The following is a 16,953-nucleotide window of genomic DNA, read 5'->3' on the forward strand; positions in this document are numbered from 1 at the left end:
CTTTCTCACACTCACAACCCCCACCCCAGACAGACAGACACACACAGACAGACAAAGACCCACATGCACACATATATTTTGTGTGGTGAATTTTTTTGGTACTTTCAGAGTTATATTGCACTTTGCTCAAAAACCACATACATTCATGTAGAACTCTGAGCTCAAAAACTGCATGAATTTATGTAAAACTCTGTTATCTCACTTTTTAGATTGGAATCAATCTAAACATCAGGTCATAGACAGAGAACACAGGGGGCTAACACCTTCGAGCCCTCCATAATCACCTAAAGAAGGAGCGTCGCTCCGAAAGCTAGTGTGCTTCCAATTAAACCTGTTGGACTATTACCTGGTGTTGTGTGATTTTTACCTCTTATTATTCACATTGACAGCTACCTTGAATGGTTTTGCATAATTAGGTGTGGCTAACACTGGGGCACTGCTTAACACAGCTTTAAGGCTATTAAATGCCATCTCACATTCCTCCATCCGTTGAGATTTTCTGCACTTCTTCAATAAGTCAGTCAGCTGAGCAACTACACTGCTAAAATATGGTATGAACTTCTGACCAAAAAAAACCCTCAATCTCAAGAATTAGATTAGATTAGATTACATTACAGTGTGGAAACAGGCCCTTCGGCCCAACAAGTCCACACCGACCCGCCGAAGCGCAACCCACCCATATCCCTACATTTGCCCCTTACCTAACACTACGGGCAATTTAGCATGGCCAATTCACCTAACCTGCACATCTTTGGACTGTGGGAGGAAACCGGAGCACCCGGAGGAAATCCACACAGACACTGGGAGAATGTGCAAACTCCACACAGTCAGTCACCTGAGGCGGGAATTGAATCCGGGTCTCTGGCGCTGTGAGGCAGCAGTGCTAACCACTGTGCCACCGTGCCGCCCACATTGTAGTACTTCCCTCCTCATTGATGATATGAAAAACTCCCCAATAACCTTTGTTTTCATATCTCGTGGAGCCATCTGTCCATGTTGACTAACATGGCCCAGGAATATGACTTGGGCTTTTGCAAGCTCAATTTCAGTTAGTGAAGGATAGAAATTGGGGAAAAGGAAAATCCTCAAGTGGTAAGGTTGTAAACTAAACATTTTTGAGAAGATTTGTAGCTCTGGCTGATGAGATGGATGTAAGTTAGCTCGCTGAGCTACAAGGTTTGTTTTCAGATGTTTTGTCATCATGACTAGGTAACGTCAACAGTGAGAGTCTCCAGTGAAGTGCTGGTGGTATGTCCCACCTCTCTATTTATAGTCTTGATATCTTATGGTGGATGATGCCATTTCGAGTTCTTTTTTTCAAGGGAAGGTAGATGGGGTCTAAATCGATGTGTTTATTGATGGAGTTCAGGTTAGAATGCCAGGCCTCTAGGAATTCTCATGCGTGTCTTTGTTTCACGTGTTCTAGGATGTGTGTTGTCCCAGTCAAAGTGATGTCCTTCTTTGTCTGTATGTATGGAAACTGGTGATAGTGGGTCGTGTCTTTTGGTGTTCATGTATTCTGGTGGCAAGTTTCCTGTTTGTTTGTCCGATGTAATGGTTTTTTACAGTTCTTGCATGTTAGTATTAGATTACATTACAGTGTGGAAACAGGCCCTTCGGCCCAACAAGTCCACACCGACCCACCAAAACGCAACCCACCCATATCCCTACATTTACCCCTTACCTAACACTACGGGCAATTTAGCATGGCCAATTCACCTGCACATCTTTGGACTGTGGGAGGAAACCGGAGCACCCAGAGGAAACCCACGCAGACACGGGGAGAGAAGTTTTCCATTAGAGTTGTTATTCCAATTTCTTATTTCTTCTGTTGTATTTTGGATATAGTGTGTGAATAAAGTAGTGTTTTGTTTCACATCTGATAATTTGATCATTCAAATTGCAGCTGGAACGCAGTACTGTTTTCCTACCTTCAGATATAGATTCAGATACACCTCCAGGTCCCTTCATTCTGGCACACTACACACTTAATAGAATTGCTGTTAATTCTGAATTGTGAATTGTATTGTCTCTTGTTGTCACGTCTACCAAAAGTGCATCATCCCAAACTTCTTGACATTACATTTAGTCAGCTACTTGCTCCCAAGTGAGAAGAAAATAACAAACAATGTTCTTATCAGAAATTAGGTTTCAGATACTGTTATCAGTTCTTTGTCAGAGACGTTTACATTGATGATGTCAATATTGACAAACAAAAGGAAAGATCCCTGCTTCTAAGGAAGGTAGGTATAAGTAAAAAAGTAATAAACCAGACATTAATGGGACTAGAAGTTCATAAATCCCTCAATCTGAAAAGCTACTTCCAAGAGTATTGGAAGAGATTCATGATCATCCTCCAAAATTTTGTAGATTATGCAGTGGATCCTGTAAAATGGTAGATAGCGATGTAATGCCATTATTTAAAGAAGACAGAAGCAAGAAAACATGGAAATACAGGTCTGACAACAGTAGTAGAGAAAATGCCAGAATAGGACAGGCCCTTCAACTCAACATGTCTGTGCCAACAATCATGCTATTAACATCTGTTTGCACAGTTCATAAGTTCATAAGATATAGAAGCAGAATTAGGGCCATTCGGCCCATCAAGACTGGCTGCCATTCAATAATGGCTGATCTGCTCCTCACCCCCATATTCTGCCTTCTCTCCATATTCCTTCAACACATTACCAATTAAAGGTCTATCTGACTCCTCCTTAAATTTACTCACTGTGCCGGCATCCACCACACTTTGGGGTAACGAATTCCACAGATTCGCAATCTGTTGGGAGAAGTAGCTTCTCTTCAACTCTGTTTTACAATTGCTACCCCTTATCCTAAGATTATGACATCTCATCTCATTCCTGAAGAAGGGCTTATGCCCGAAACATCGATTCTCCTGTTCCTTGGATGCTGCCTGACCTGCTGAGCTTTTCCAGCAACACATTTTCAGCTCTGATCTCCAGCATCTGCAGCCCTCACACTTTCTCCATCTCATCGTAGATTGCCCCAGAAGAGGAAGTGTCTGCTCCATGAGTGTTTATCCATATGTTTTATCATCTTCAATACCTCCATTTGATTTCCCCTCATTCTTCTCAATTCCAGAGAGTATCGGTCTAACCTGTTCAGTCTCTCTTCATACAACAAATTCCTCATTTCTGGGATCAATCAAATGATCCTCCTCTGAACTGCCTCCAATGCCATTACATCTTTCCTCAAATAAGGGGACCAAAACTGTGCACAATATGGAGGTACGATCTCGCCAGTAACTTGTATTGTTGCAACAATACTTCATTATGTAGGTTTGTTTGCTGAACTGAAAAGTTTGTTTTCAAATGTTCAGTCACCATACTAGGTAACATCATCAGTGAGCCTCCGGATGAAGCACTGGTGGCATGGCCCGCTTTTTATTTATCTGTTTTGGTTTCCTTGGGTTGGTGGTGTAATTTCCTGTTCTTTTTCTCAGGGGGTGATAAATGGGATCCAAGTCAATGCGGTTGTTGATAGAGTTCTGGTTGGAATGCCATGCTTCTATAATTCTCGTACATGTCTCTGTTTGGCTTGTCCTAGCATGGATGTGTTGTCCCAGTCCAAAATGGTATCCTTCCTCATCTGTATGTAAGGATACTTGTAACAGTGGGTCATATCTTTTTGTGGCTAGTTGATGTTCATGTATCCTATTTTCTGCTTGTTTGTCCAATGTAGTGTTTGTTACAAGGTATTTTGTAAATGACATTAGTTTTGCTTGTTGTCTGTATAGGGTCTTTCAAGTTCATTAGCTGCTGTTTTAGTGGGTTTGTGGGTTACCATGATGCCAAGAGGCCTGGGTAGTCTGAACAGTCATTTCCGAGGTGTCGCTGATGTATGGAGAATGGCTCGGGTTTCTCGACGGGTTTTGTCTGCTTGTTGGGGTTTGTTGCTGAGAAATCAGCGGACTGTATATATTGGGTACCTGTTTTTTTTTATTACACTGTATAGATGATAGTATGATAATGAAACTTCTGGAAACGAACTTTCCAGCTCAGCGAACAAACCTACATCCAGAACCTCAACCTGAGCTACAAATTTGCTCAAAACTTGCTAATACTTTGTTACCTTTATATTCTGTTCCTTTAGCAATAAAAGCCATTCTATTCGCTTTCTTTATTATCTGCTGTACATGCATGCTAGTTTGCTGTGACTCATGAACAAATGCATCAAAATCCCTCTGCACCTGAGCACCCTGAAGTCTCTGCCCATTAAGATAATAGGGCACCTTTCCATTTTTACGACCCAAATGCATGACCTCTCACTGATCCACTTTAAATTCACATTTTAGCCCACTCTCCTAACCTATCTATATCCATTTGTAAGATTTTTATTTCCTCAGTGCAATTTACCCTCCCACCTATTTTTGTGTCATCTGCAAATTTGGCTGTAGAGTCTTCTATCCCTGTATCCAAGTCATTAATGTAGATTGTAAATCACTGGGGTCCAAGGACCAAACCTGTTGCACCCCACTATTTACATCTTGCCATCCAGAAAAAAAAATTATCCTGACTCTCTTCTGTCCATCAGCCAATCATCTATCCAGGCTAATAAATTACCCCTAATCCCATATGAACCAACCTTGAGTTAACCTTTTGTACGGCACTTTATCAAACAGCTTCTAGAAGTCCAGATAAATTACATCTGCAGCATCCCCATTATTCACCTTGCTTGCTACGTTATCAAAGGACTCTTGCAAATTAATCAAACCTTATTTGCTCTTCCTAAAACCGTGCTGACTCTGATGGATAGCATTTTGACTTTTCAAATGTCCTGATACTGCTTCCTTGATCATTGATTCTAACACCTTCCCAACAACAGATTTAAAATGAACTGGTCTGTAGTTTCCCACATTTTGCAGCCCTCCCTTTTTGAATAAAGTCATTTCAAATCCACTGGAACCTTACCCATCTGTAGGTAATTTTGGAATATTGTAACCAGTGGATCTATTATCTGCACTGCCACTTCCTTTAATATGATAAGATGTAGGTCATCCAGGCCCGGTGGTCTTGTCTATGCTCAATCCTAATAACTTCCTTAGTACCTTTTACCTGTCGATGTTTGTTCCAATTCTAAGTTCTATCTTATCTATTGCTTTTGACTTGCCTGTACCAACAGGAATGGTACTGTTATCCTCCACTGTGAAAACTGAAGCAAAGTATTGATTCAGCATCTGTGCCATCTCGGTGCTCTCCACTATTAACTCTCCAGTTTCATCTTCCAAGGGACCAACATTCATATTAACAACTCTCTCCCCTTTTATATACCTATAGAAGCTTTTGCTATCCTTTTTGGGGTCATTTGGAGTGTCATTTGGTGTCTTATCACTCTTTCCTCTTGTTCATATTTGTGTCAAAATGCATCTCAAACATTGTTATTGTATTAGCTTCTACCACTTCCCCTGGCAGCATGTTCCCGACACTCAATATCCTCTGTGTCATAAAATTTCCTCATGCATCTCCTTTAAACATTTCCCCTCTCACCTTAAACCTATGTCTGCTTGTACTTGGCATTTCCACCCTAGGGTAAAGACTGACTATTCACCCTACTCATGCCTCTCATAAAATTTTATATATTTCTGCCAGGTTGCCCTTTAGCCTGTGATGCTCTAGCGAAAACAATCTATGTTTGTCCAACGTGTCCTTATAGCTAATACACTCCAATCCAGGCAATATCCTTGTTAACTACTTTTGCACTCTCTCCCCATCTTTCCTGTCCTGTTGTGACCGTAACAGTACTCCAACCATGGCCTAACTAAAGACTTACATTTCTTGAACAACTTGCCAACTCCTAGACTCAATACTCCAACTAATGAAGGCATGTGATGAATGCTATCATGAGATACTTAGAAAATGTTGATGTAACAGAATCATGGTCATCATGAGGCTAACATTTTTAGTTCTAGATTTTATGGAATTCAGATTTCATTATCTGCCATGGTGGGATTCAAACCCATGTCTGATGACATTAACCTGGGCTTCTGGATTGTTAGTGTAATGATGCTGCCACAATGTCACCACCTTCCCCAACTTGAAAATATGAGAGTAGATGTGGGGTAACCATTGGATTTTAAGAAGTTTTTGAAAAAGTTCAACATGAGGTTTGTAAACCAATTAGAGCAAATGTAATTTGAGGTAATATAAACTATTGACATGGATTAGGAATTGGTCCATGGGTAAATAGTAGAAATTAAGAATAAATGGGACATTTTCAGGTTGGCATGCTGTTTACTATTGGATTGTCAAGTCTTTGGGTCCCTGCTTTAACAAATTATATCAATGATTTGGCTGTGAGAACCAAATGTAAAATTGGCCAGATTGATGATTACATAGAACCAGGTGGAAAATGAGTTCTGGGGAGAAAGCAACAGAGCTTCAAGGAGATTTAAATATGTTAAGCGAGTGGGTAAGAACATAGCATAGGAAATTAATGTGGAAATTTATGGAGTTATCTACCACGGTCAGAAAAATAAATTCAAAATATTTCTTAAAAGGTCAGAGATTGATAAGTGTTGATGTTCAAAGGGACTTTTGTTCATAAGTCATGATAAATTAACATACAGTTGCAGCAAGAAGTTTTCCAGGCAAATGTATGTTGGTCTTTATTCTAAGAGGTCTTGCTGTAATTATTCAAAACCTTAGTCAGATGGTATCTGGAATAGTGTATACAGGTTTGGTCTCCTTACCCAAGGAAGGAAGTATTTATCACAAAGGGAAAACAATACAGATTCATCAAATGAATCCCTGGATGGCAGTATTGTGTGGGAGGACTGAACTGGTATTGTACAGAGTTTAGAAGAATGAGTGGTGATTTCAGTGAAGTATAAACATTTTTACAGGTCTCAACAGATTAGCTGCAGGAAAATATTTTCTCTGGTGGTGATGTCTGGAATCAGAGAACACAGCCACTGAATAAGAGGTAGGCGATTTAGGCCTGAGATGAGGAGGAATATTGAGTGGGTCAGAGTGGTGGGGGTGATGACTTGCGGTGGGGGCAACATGAAACCAAGTTTTAAGGCTTTTAGAATAATTATTAAACACAAACTTTACTTTTAAACAGAAATTGAAAGAAGAGAAGGGAACTCCTAAGGAACACAAAGGAGGGTCCACCAATAAGAGTTTAAACAGGAAGATTGAAGATAGGTATGTATTGTTGCAAAAGAACTTATGAACTATTCTCATCATAGTTTTTGTATTCAAAGACTGAAATAAAGAGAGAGTTTCTATAATGGGAGCTTTAACAATTATATTTAATAGCTTTCCTTGAGAAGTAGTACTCTTCATTTAAAACTCATATTGAATTTTTATTGTACTTACTCATTCTTTTAAAATTATTAAATGGGCCAATATTTTTGTTTATTTACCCAAATTACAGGCATGACCATATCTTGTACATATTTGGGCCTGCATATATTGCTCATTCTTCGTTGCACCTGAAAGGGCTGTGTAAAGGTATCTTTTTAAGCCAATTTTATAAGTAGACTCACAATGTTGTTTGGAAGTGAATTCCAGGATTTTGACCCAGTAGCAGTGAAGGAACAGCAATATATTGCCAAGTCGGGATGGTAACAGACTTGAAGGGGAACTTGCACATGCTGGTGTTCCTATATATCTGTTTCCCTTGCCCTTCTAGGTGGTAATGGTCATGCACTTAGAAGGTGTTGTCTAAGAATCTATGGTGAATATGTGCATTGTATTCTTGTGGATACACACTGGTGCTCATGAGTGAATTTTCGTAGATGTGGTGCTAATTAGGTGGACTGCTTTGTCCTGGATGTTGTCAAGCTTCTTGAGTATTATTTAGCTTTTGATTGCCTGATTAGAAGTTGGTAAAAGTGAGAAAATCTAAATAATCAGATTACTTCCTTGTTTGGGGGACCATTCTTAATATTCTGGTTGAACTAGAAGCAAGTGTCTGAAACTAGTTTAAATGGGGTTGGGAAGCACCTGTCCATTGACTTTCAAGTATGTCTAATAAAGCCGGAGACAGTTGAGGAAGAGAATATCCCAGGAAGCTTTGCAGATTAAATCAGCCTCTGATAGTGAAGAAAAGTTTGGTAAACACTTTCAGGGACCTATTGGTTTATTTTTGCAGCTGGTATTTTGATTCTCATGAACATTTGTGCCAGTAATTATTTTCTCTTAGCCTATTTTGTTGACAGCAAAGGGTTTGTCACTAGGGATTTTCCAAGTTGACCTATGGAGAGAGAGAAGGAAGTGCAGTCCAGTCTATGAGGTCAGACTGCCCAAGTAAACAGAATGCATTTCCGCAGTCTTGAGTCTGCTGAACTCTTATATTGGATATCTCTATAATAACTTTCCAACCAGCAATTATCAAACTTTAGATAATGCTTTATATAAGTTATTTTAGGGTGATGAGAAAACAGTGTTGTCTACATGGTCATATTCACCAAGTAACACCAATCCTATCACTGAACATTCTGAATCCGCTGCCTGGGAATTAATTCTTGAGCTGTCTTTTTGGATCTTGATCAATAGATTCCATCAGCTGTCATTCAACAAAATGTCTGCACATGTGAGGATGAACAATGGTCTGTTCTGGTCAAAAATCTTTCCCTCTTCTGGTGCTTTCATCCCGACACCAACTGGAATCTTCACCCTAAAATATGGCTGATTATCCAATGTTTCATAATGTTTGTGTGCATGCTGGGTTTTAAAGGATTACAAACCAAATTGGGACTCAATGAAATCATTCCAGGTCACTTTTGTTTTTGCTTCAGTATAAACATATGAGCATCGTTGGCAAATTATTGCTGGTGATTAATTGCTCGTTGCAAGTTCTGAAATGGTTGGCTTTTGCCTTGAGTCATTTCAATTGATGTAACAATGGTACTTGCACATTGATAATTTCTAATTAATATGTGTGTTTGAGAATATATGCACCTATGCTTTTGATGAATGTGTTATAGTGAGGATCAATACATGAACTTTTGCCATTGAATTGGATGTTCTCATCATACATGCTTGACTGAGCACAGCATTCTAAAAAGATAAAAATAGTTGGTTTTGTTTTGACAACATAAAACAAACTGTTGACTACTTGTCAATTTTATGTCGTCATTAGCTTTTTCTGTGATTTCTTCTGTCAATATCTAACTATGATTTGCATTAAGACGAAGAGGTGTGAAATGTTTGAAGACTCTGTTCTTGATAAACAGAGTCTTCTGTTAGACATGTTTATAAGTTTATAGTTTGTTTTCTAAAACACTATTTTAACAATAGTACATTTGCTATTGTTACCAAATAGCTCATTGGTTCTGCATATTGTGAAAGTAAATGGAATGGGGCATGCTGGTTTGAGGGAGCAGGAGGCATTAGTTGCCATGGGGCGATAAGGAGTCATGGGAATAGAGGGGCATGAGTTGACCGGGAAGATATGAGGGGAATGGAGCATAAAGCCAAGATATTTTTCTGTGGCTTTGAAGGATCTTATTGAGACCACACCTTGGATTCTGTGAACATTTTTTGTCACCTTATTTGAAGGAGAAACAGTTCAGAGAACTTCCACACTTTCGGCATTCTATGATTCGAAACTTCACTCAGCTCATTGCTGGGATGTCGACCTTATCTTATGAAGAACGATTACATAATTTATCTTGTACGCATTGGAGTTTAGAAGAATGAGAGGTGACTTTACTGCAACATGTAAAATTCTGAGATGGCTTGATAAGTTGGATGCCAGGAGGATGTTTCTTCTTCAAGAAGAGTCTTGAACTAGGAATGCAATTTAAGAATAAGAGATCTTCCTATTAAGGTAGATTTGAGGGGTTTTTTTTCTCCTGAGAGAGCTGTAAAGTCTGTGAAATATTCTTCCCTAGCGAGTAGTGGAACTGGGTCATTGAATTCAACCAAATTCCCCAATGAGCAGGACTTTTTTTAGAATTAGAATCTTAACGGTGTGGAAACAGGCTGGTCGGCCCAACAAGTCCACACTGGCCCTCCAAAGAGTAACCCACCCACTCACACCCATTCCCCTATCCTGTACTTAGCCCTGACTAACAACCTACACGATGGGCAACTTAGCATGGCCAATTCACCTAACCTGCCCATCGTTTGGATTGTAGTAGGAAACCCACACAGACAGTCACTCAAGGCTGGAATCAAACCCAGGTCCCTGGTGCTGTGAGTGTGCTGCCCCTTTTATATTCTTCCAATTAGTCATCACCCTCCCCGTGTTCAAATCGATATACCAGTTATCAAATATCACTGGATTTGAAGGGGATTTCTTGTACTATCTTTCCCTTTGTTCAGTTGTGTCTGTAGATTGCCCAATTTCTGCTTTTGCACTTTCAAAGGAGCTCTCAGATTTCTGTATGCACATGCACTGCACTGCAGTGAGCATTTTGGCTCACTCAAAGCTTAATTTTGATAAGATATAGTAGGTATTATAATGGAAGCAAAAGGAGTTCTGCAGAAACCTACCAAAGTCAGATTATAATCACTCTTTGGTAGAGGAAATCTTGCTTAATGTACTTGATCACAAGTTATCAGTAAACATATCCAAATAGGATGTCAAAGTGGAACCAAACCACATGCCAAAGTATAAACACTTATAATCATTCAATTGGTAAGAACTGGTTATAGAACATAAAACAGTACAGCACAGGAACGGGCCCTTTGGCCTACAGTGTTATGCCGAACATGATGCTAAATTAAACTAATCCCTTCTGACTGCCCTTGGTCCATATCTCTCCATTCCTTGCATATCCATGTGCTTACCTAATGGTTACTAAAATGCCCATGTCGTATCTGTCTCCACCTCACCCCTGGCAGTTCATTCCAGATTCCCGTCACTCTCTGAAAAGTAACTTGCTCCTCACATCTCCTTTGAACTTTCCCTCTATCACCTTAAATGCATACCCTCTAGTATTAGACATTTTAATTCCGGGAAAAAGATTCTGACCGTCAAGCCTGATTATGCATCTCTTAATTTCATAGACTTCTATCAATACTCCCCTCAGCCTCCAGTGCTCTCGAGAAAACAACCTGAGTTTTATGAGCCTCTTCATATAGCTCATCATGGTAAACCTCTTCGGGCACCTTCTCCAAAGCCTCCACATCCTTCCTGTACTGTGGCAACCAGAATTGAGTACAGTGCTCTAGGTGTGGCCTTACCGAAGTCTTTAAAAGCTGTAACATGACATCCTGACTCTTGTACTCAGTTCTCTGAACAATAAAGGCAAGAATACCATATGTCTTATTTACCACCCTATTTACTTGAGTGTCCACTTTCAGGGAGCTATGGACTTGAACCCCAAGATCCCTCTGTACATCAATGTTGTTCAGAGTCCTGCGTTAACTGTATACTTTTCCTTAACACTTGATGTCTCAAAGTGCAGCATCTCACACTTACCCGAATTAAATGACATCTGTCATTTCTCCGCCCATATCTACAATTGATCTAACTCTCGTTGTATCCTTTGGCAGCCTTCGATATTATCCACAACTCCATCGATCTTTTTGTCATCTGCAAACTCACTAACCTAGTCATCTACACTTTCATCAGCTTCATTTATCTATATCACAAACAACAGAGGTCCTAGTATGGATCCCTGTGGAACATAATTAGTCATGTACCTCCAGCTAAAATAACACCCTTCCACCACATCCCTCTGCCTTCCGTGGGCAATCAACTCTGAATCTAAGTGATTAGTGACCATGGATCCCTTGTGTCTTAATCTTCTGGTTGAGCCTACCATGAAGGATCTTGTCGAAAAACTTGCTAAAATTCATGTAGACAACATTCCCTGTTCTATCTTCATTGATCACCTTTGTTACCTCCTCAAAAAATTCAATTCAGTTAGTAAGAATGACCTGCACCACACAAAGCTATGCTGACTGTCCCTAAGTAGGTCATGCTTTTCCAAATGCGTATAAATCCTATCCCTAAGAACTCTCTCCAATAGCTTCACAAGCACCGATGTGAGACTCACCATTCTATAGTTTCCTGGATTATTCCTATTTCCCTTGAACAGAGCAACAACATTAGCTACTCATCAGTCCTCCAGGCACTGTCCTGGTGAGGATACAAAGATTTTGGACAAAACGCCAGCAATCTCCTTTCTTGCTGTTCTTAATAATCTGACCTTGGGGACTTATACACCTTATCCATTTGATGTGGATAGAGAATCAGTTGGCAAAAAGGAAGCAGAAAATTGGAATAAGCAGGTCCTTTCCAGAGTGGCAGGTCCTTTCCAGTGATGAGTGGAGTATTGCAGAATTCAGTGCGGGGATTCCAGCTGTTCACAATATACGTGAACGATTTGGACGGAGGAATCGAAGATGAACCTCCAAATTTGCAGATGACACTAAGCTGGGTGCTCTGAAGAGGCTGCTAAGAGGCTCTATGGTGCCTTGGTCAGACTGCATCACTGGGGAAATACCATATAATGTGGATAAATTAGAGGTTATCCACTTTGGTGGCAAAATCAGGAAGGCAGATTATTATCTGAATAATGTCAGTTCAGCAAATGGTGAAATGCAACGACACCTGGGGGTCAAGGTGGAACAGTTTCTGAAGGTTGATTTGCAGGGTGTGAGGAAAGCTAATGGAATGCTGGTCTTCATAATGAGAGAATTTGAATATAGGAGTAGGGTAGTTTTTCTGCAGTTATACAGAGCCTCAGTGAGGCCACTTGAATATTGTGTGCAGTTTTGGTCTCCTAGACTGAGGAAGGACATTCTTGCCATTGAGGGGAGTCCGTCAATGGTTCATCAAATTGATTCCTGGAATGACAGGACTGACTTATGAAGAAAAACTAGATTGAGTGGACTTGAACTCGCTGGAATCTAGAAGAATGAAGAGGGATCTCATAGAAACATATAAAATCCTGATGGGACTGAATAAGATGCAAAAAGAGTGTTCCTGATGTTGGGGAAGTCCTGAACTAGGGGTTACTGTCTAAAAAGAAAAGGGAATCTGTTAGGACTGAGAGAAGGAAGAATTTCTTCACTCAATTTGTGAATGTGTGGAATTCTTTACTTTCATAAAATATATTCAAGAGGGAGCTGCTTGTGGCTCTTGCAGTGAAAGGGATCAAGGACTATGGAGAGAGAGTGGATGTGCGATACTGAGATTGAATACAATCAAGGCTGATCATGCAATAGTTGTGCAGGCTCGAAGGGCCGAATGGCCTGCTCTTGCACCTATTTTCTATGTTATTCTGATGCTCTTCAAGAGACCCAACAGCACTTCTTTTTTGATCTCAAAATGTCCTAGAATATTTGCATGCTCCACACTAATCTCATTATCCTCCTTATCCTTCTCCTTGGTGAATACTGATACAAAGTACTCATTTAAGATCTCTCCCACATCCTCTGCCTCCAAGCACAAGTTCCCTCCTTTATCCTTGAGCGGTCCTACCTTTTCCCTAGTTATCCTGTTGTTTTCAATGTATGTATTGTATGCCTTTGGATTCTCTTTAACCCTACTTACCAAGGTCATTTCTGGCCTCTTCTTGGTGTCCTCATTCCCTGCTGGAGTTATCTCCTTTATATTCTTCATGGCCCCTATCCGATTTTAGTTTCCTAAACCTTACATCTTTTTTGCCTTTTGACTAAATTCACAACCTTACCATCCTTGTCCTTCCTCCTTTCTGGAACATGCCAGTCCTGTTGCTTGATAACAGCTCCTCCCAATTAACACTTTCTCGCTCCTGCTTAATACTGATATAATTTTCCCTTCCCAAATTTAGTGCCTTCTTGCAAGGTTCTGACTTATTCTTATTCATAACAATCCTAAAACCTAAGGAGTTGTGATCACTGTTTCCAAAATGCTCTCTCCCTGAAAGGTCAGTCACCTGGCCAGGCTCGTTAACTAATACAAGGTCCAATATGGACAATCCTGTACTTGGACTATCCACATACTGTTTCGAAAAACCCTCTTGGGTACACTTAACAAATTCTGCTTTGTCTAAGCCTCTTGCAGTAAGGGAGTCCCATTCAGTAGTGGGCAAGTTAATAGCACCGACTATGACAACCTTGTTGTTCTTGCATCTTAGCATAATCTGCCACTATATTTTATTCCTACTGTCTCGGCAGCTGTTGGGGAGCCTATAGTATAATCATACCCATGTTATTTTTGAGCTCCACCCAAATTGCCTCAGTGGATGCACCCTCCAGTATGTCTTCTCTGTCTGCAAATGTGACATTCTCCGTGATTAGTGATGCAACTCCTCCATGCCTTTTACCTTCCTCTCCATCTCATCTAAAACAACAAAACCCTGGAATGTTGAGCAGCCAGTCCTGTCCCTCCCTCAACCAATTCTCTTTAATGGTGACAACATCATGGTTCTATGCACAGATCCAGGCTCTAAACTCAATTGCCTTACCTATAATATTCCTTGTGTTGAAACAAATATAGTTCAGCCCATTAGTACCATTGTGTTCATTTACCTATCTCTGTCTGTTCTTCCTTTCTGACTTACTGGTGCTAACATCTACCTTTCCCTCATTCACTCCACTTGCCCCCCCCCCCCGCTGCTCTGGTTCCCAGCCCCCTGCCTCTAGTTTAAACCAGAATAGCACCAGCGAATCTCCCTATTAAGGTATTGGTTCCCCTCCAGTTTGGGTGCAACCCATCGCTCTTGTACAGGTCACCACTGCCTCAGCAGAGGTCCCAATGATCCAAGAACCTGAAACCCTGCACCAGCTACTTAGCCACGCATTCTTCTGTCTTATCTTTCTATTGCTTGCCTCACTCTCACGTGGTGTTTGTAGTATTCCAGAGATTAGGACCTTTCCCTCTCTCTACCAATGCTATTGGTACAAACATGCACAAAGATGTCTGGCTGCTCACCCTCCCCCATAACACCGCTCAGAAACATCCTTTTCAGCATCAGGGAGGCAACACATTATTCTGGAGTCTCAAATGCAGCCACAGAAATGTCTGTCTGTGCCCCTAATTAGTAAATCTCCTACTACTATTGCTCACTTGGACTTTACCCAGTCTTGCTGTACAGCAGAACCAGTTGTGGTGCTGCAGGTCTGGCTGCTGCTGTTATTCTCCCCTGAGAGGTTATCCACCCCCAAAAGTATGCACAATGGTATATCTGTTCGAGAGGGGATTAACTACAGGAGACTTCTGCATTACGTGCCTGCGTCTCCTGGTGGTCACCCATCTACCTGACTGAGCCTGCGGCGTGACCACCTCCCCGCAACTCGTGTCTATTACACTCTTTGCCCCCTTGTACTCCTCAGTGTGTTCAAATGCCACTCTAACCGAACCACATAGTCTGTAAAGAGCTGCACACTTCCTCCAGACATCTGCTGACATAGTTGTCAGGAACACTAGACTGCTCCTTGATTGCCCACAAATGGCAGTAGGAACTTACCACTGCCATAACTGCCATCTCTGTCCCGTTACACTGAGAAAAGTAAAAAAATCTCACCTTACCTTCCTTTCTCAGCAAAGACCAGTATTCATCTAAGCCCACACTTATACCAGCCAGCAGCACTTCCACCACACAGCAGTCTCTCTCAAAATATGTTGTTGGTACTCTCTAATTAATTGGTTGGTTAAATTGCAATGCAAACTATACAAACAGACAGGTACCTTCTAGACTAAAAAAAAAATTTTCCCAATAGCCGCTCTTAATCTCTCTCCTCTTATTTTTTGGTTAGAGGAGGAAGAGAGAAGGATGGAAACACTGCAGTGATGTAAAGCTTGAGACTTCTGTTCCTTGACACAATGTGATCCATTGTTCATGGTGACTGAATTGACTTTTCCCAGAATGCTCCTCTGTGACATCCCTCTGTTGAATGCTCTTCCTCCTGTTTATCCTGGGCAGGGGATGGGGATTCTTCTATGATCCACTGTTCAGTGTTGACTGAGCTGACCTCGCCCAGAATTTTTTTAATTTCAAAAATATAGTTTATTGTTAAACACATACACATAGTTACTATCACAGTTCAATTATGTATGGTAGCATAGCAAGGAAACAAAAATTGGAGTTTAACTCTAATCAGTGAATCAGAGGTATCTCTTACTTGATTAGATTAGATTCCCTACAGTATGGAAACAGGCCCTTCGGCCCAACAAGTCCACACCGACCCTCAGAAGAGCAACCCACCCACACCTATTCCCCTACATTTATACCTGTCTAATGTAAATAACAATATGGGCAATTTAGCATGGCCAATTCACCTAACCTGCACATCTTTGGATTGTGGGAGGAAACCCACGCAGACATGGGGAGAATGTGCAAACTCCACACAGACAGTCGCCTGAGGTGGGAATTGAACCTGGGTCCCTGGCGCTGTGAGGCAGCAGTGCTAACCACTGAGCCACCGTGAACCAGGCATTGCTTGCATTTGAAACACCATGAGCGTCCAATAACTGAACAGACCCAATATGTCTTTCTCAGCTGGAACTTCGCTTTCACCCCTTTCAATGGCAGTTGGTGTTCCCTCTCTGTCCAATTGTCCCTCTTTTTTCTACCTCCCAAAACACACAAAATTCTTATAAGTCTTTAGGTTGTCAACACCATCAGATTTGAATTTAATTGGTCCTTAGTCTCCAAGTGCCTTTTTAAATTAATGGCTGGATTTAAACTGTTGTCTCGGTAAAACTGTTGTTTAGGCCTGCACACTGAATGTCGCCTTGATACATTGTGTCAATTCAAGCACCTTCAGCTGTTTAACCACAGACTTTCATTTTTAAGTCCCTAAGCACTTTATCTTAATGGGACAATACCACGCTTTTCCCTCATTTTACAATTTTATCATGTTTACACACAAACCTCGTGAGGCCAGTTTGAACTGGTCATAGGTGCTCATGAGTCTGCGCACTGACAGTGGATCCAACCAGTAAACAGTAACATCATTCATGTACAAGGGAGGCTTTGATCTATAAACCTCCATTGCCTGGAATAGTCACCCCTGTTAGGCTCACATTCTTCATGGTGGAAGT

At 40.9% G+C, this 16,953-nt stretch overlaps 1 protein-coding gene across 1 annotated transcript in view; it reads left to right on the forward strand.

Moving 5' to 3' along the window:
* LOC122559939 (synaptonemal complex protein 2) overlaps positions 1 to 16,953 on the forward strand; it is a 238,107-nt gene that overhangs the window by 97,904 nt on the left and 123,250 nt on the right. Inside the window, exon 8 of the mRNA XM_043710048.1 lies at positions 7,084 to 7,166. Within this exon, the coding sequence (XP_043565983.1) occupies positions 7,084 to 7,166 (83 nt within the window). The remainder of the gene's footprint in view (positions 1 to 7,083; positions 7,167 to 16,953) is intronic.

Source organism: Chiloscyllium plagiosum, chromosome 20 (genome assembly GCF_004010195.1).
Source record: "Chiloscyllium plagiosum isolate BGI_BamShark_2017 chromosome 20, ASM401019v2, whole genome shotgun sequence".
NCBI classification, from domain to species: Eukaryota; Metazoa; Chordata; class Chondrichthyes; order Orectolobiformes; family Hemiscylliidae; genus Chiloscyllium; species Chiloscyllium plagiosum.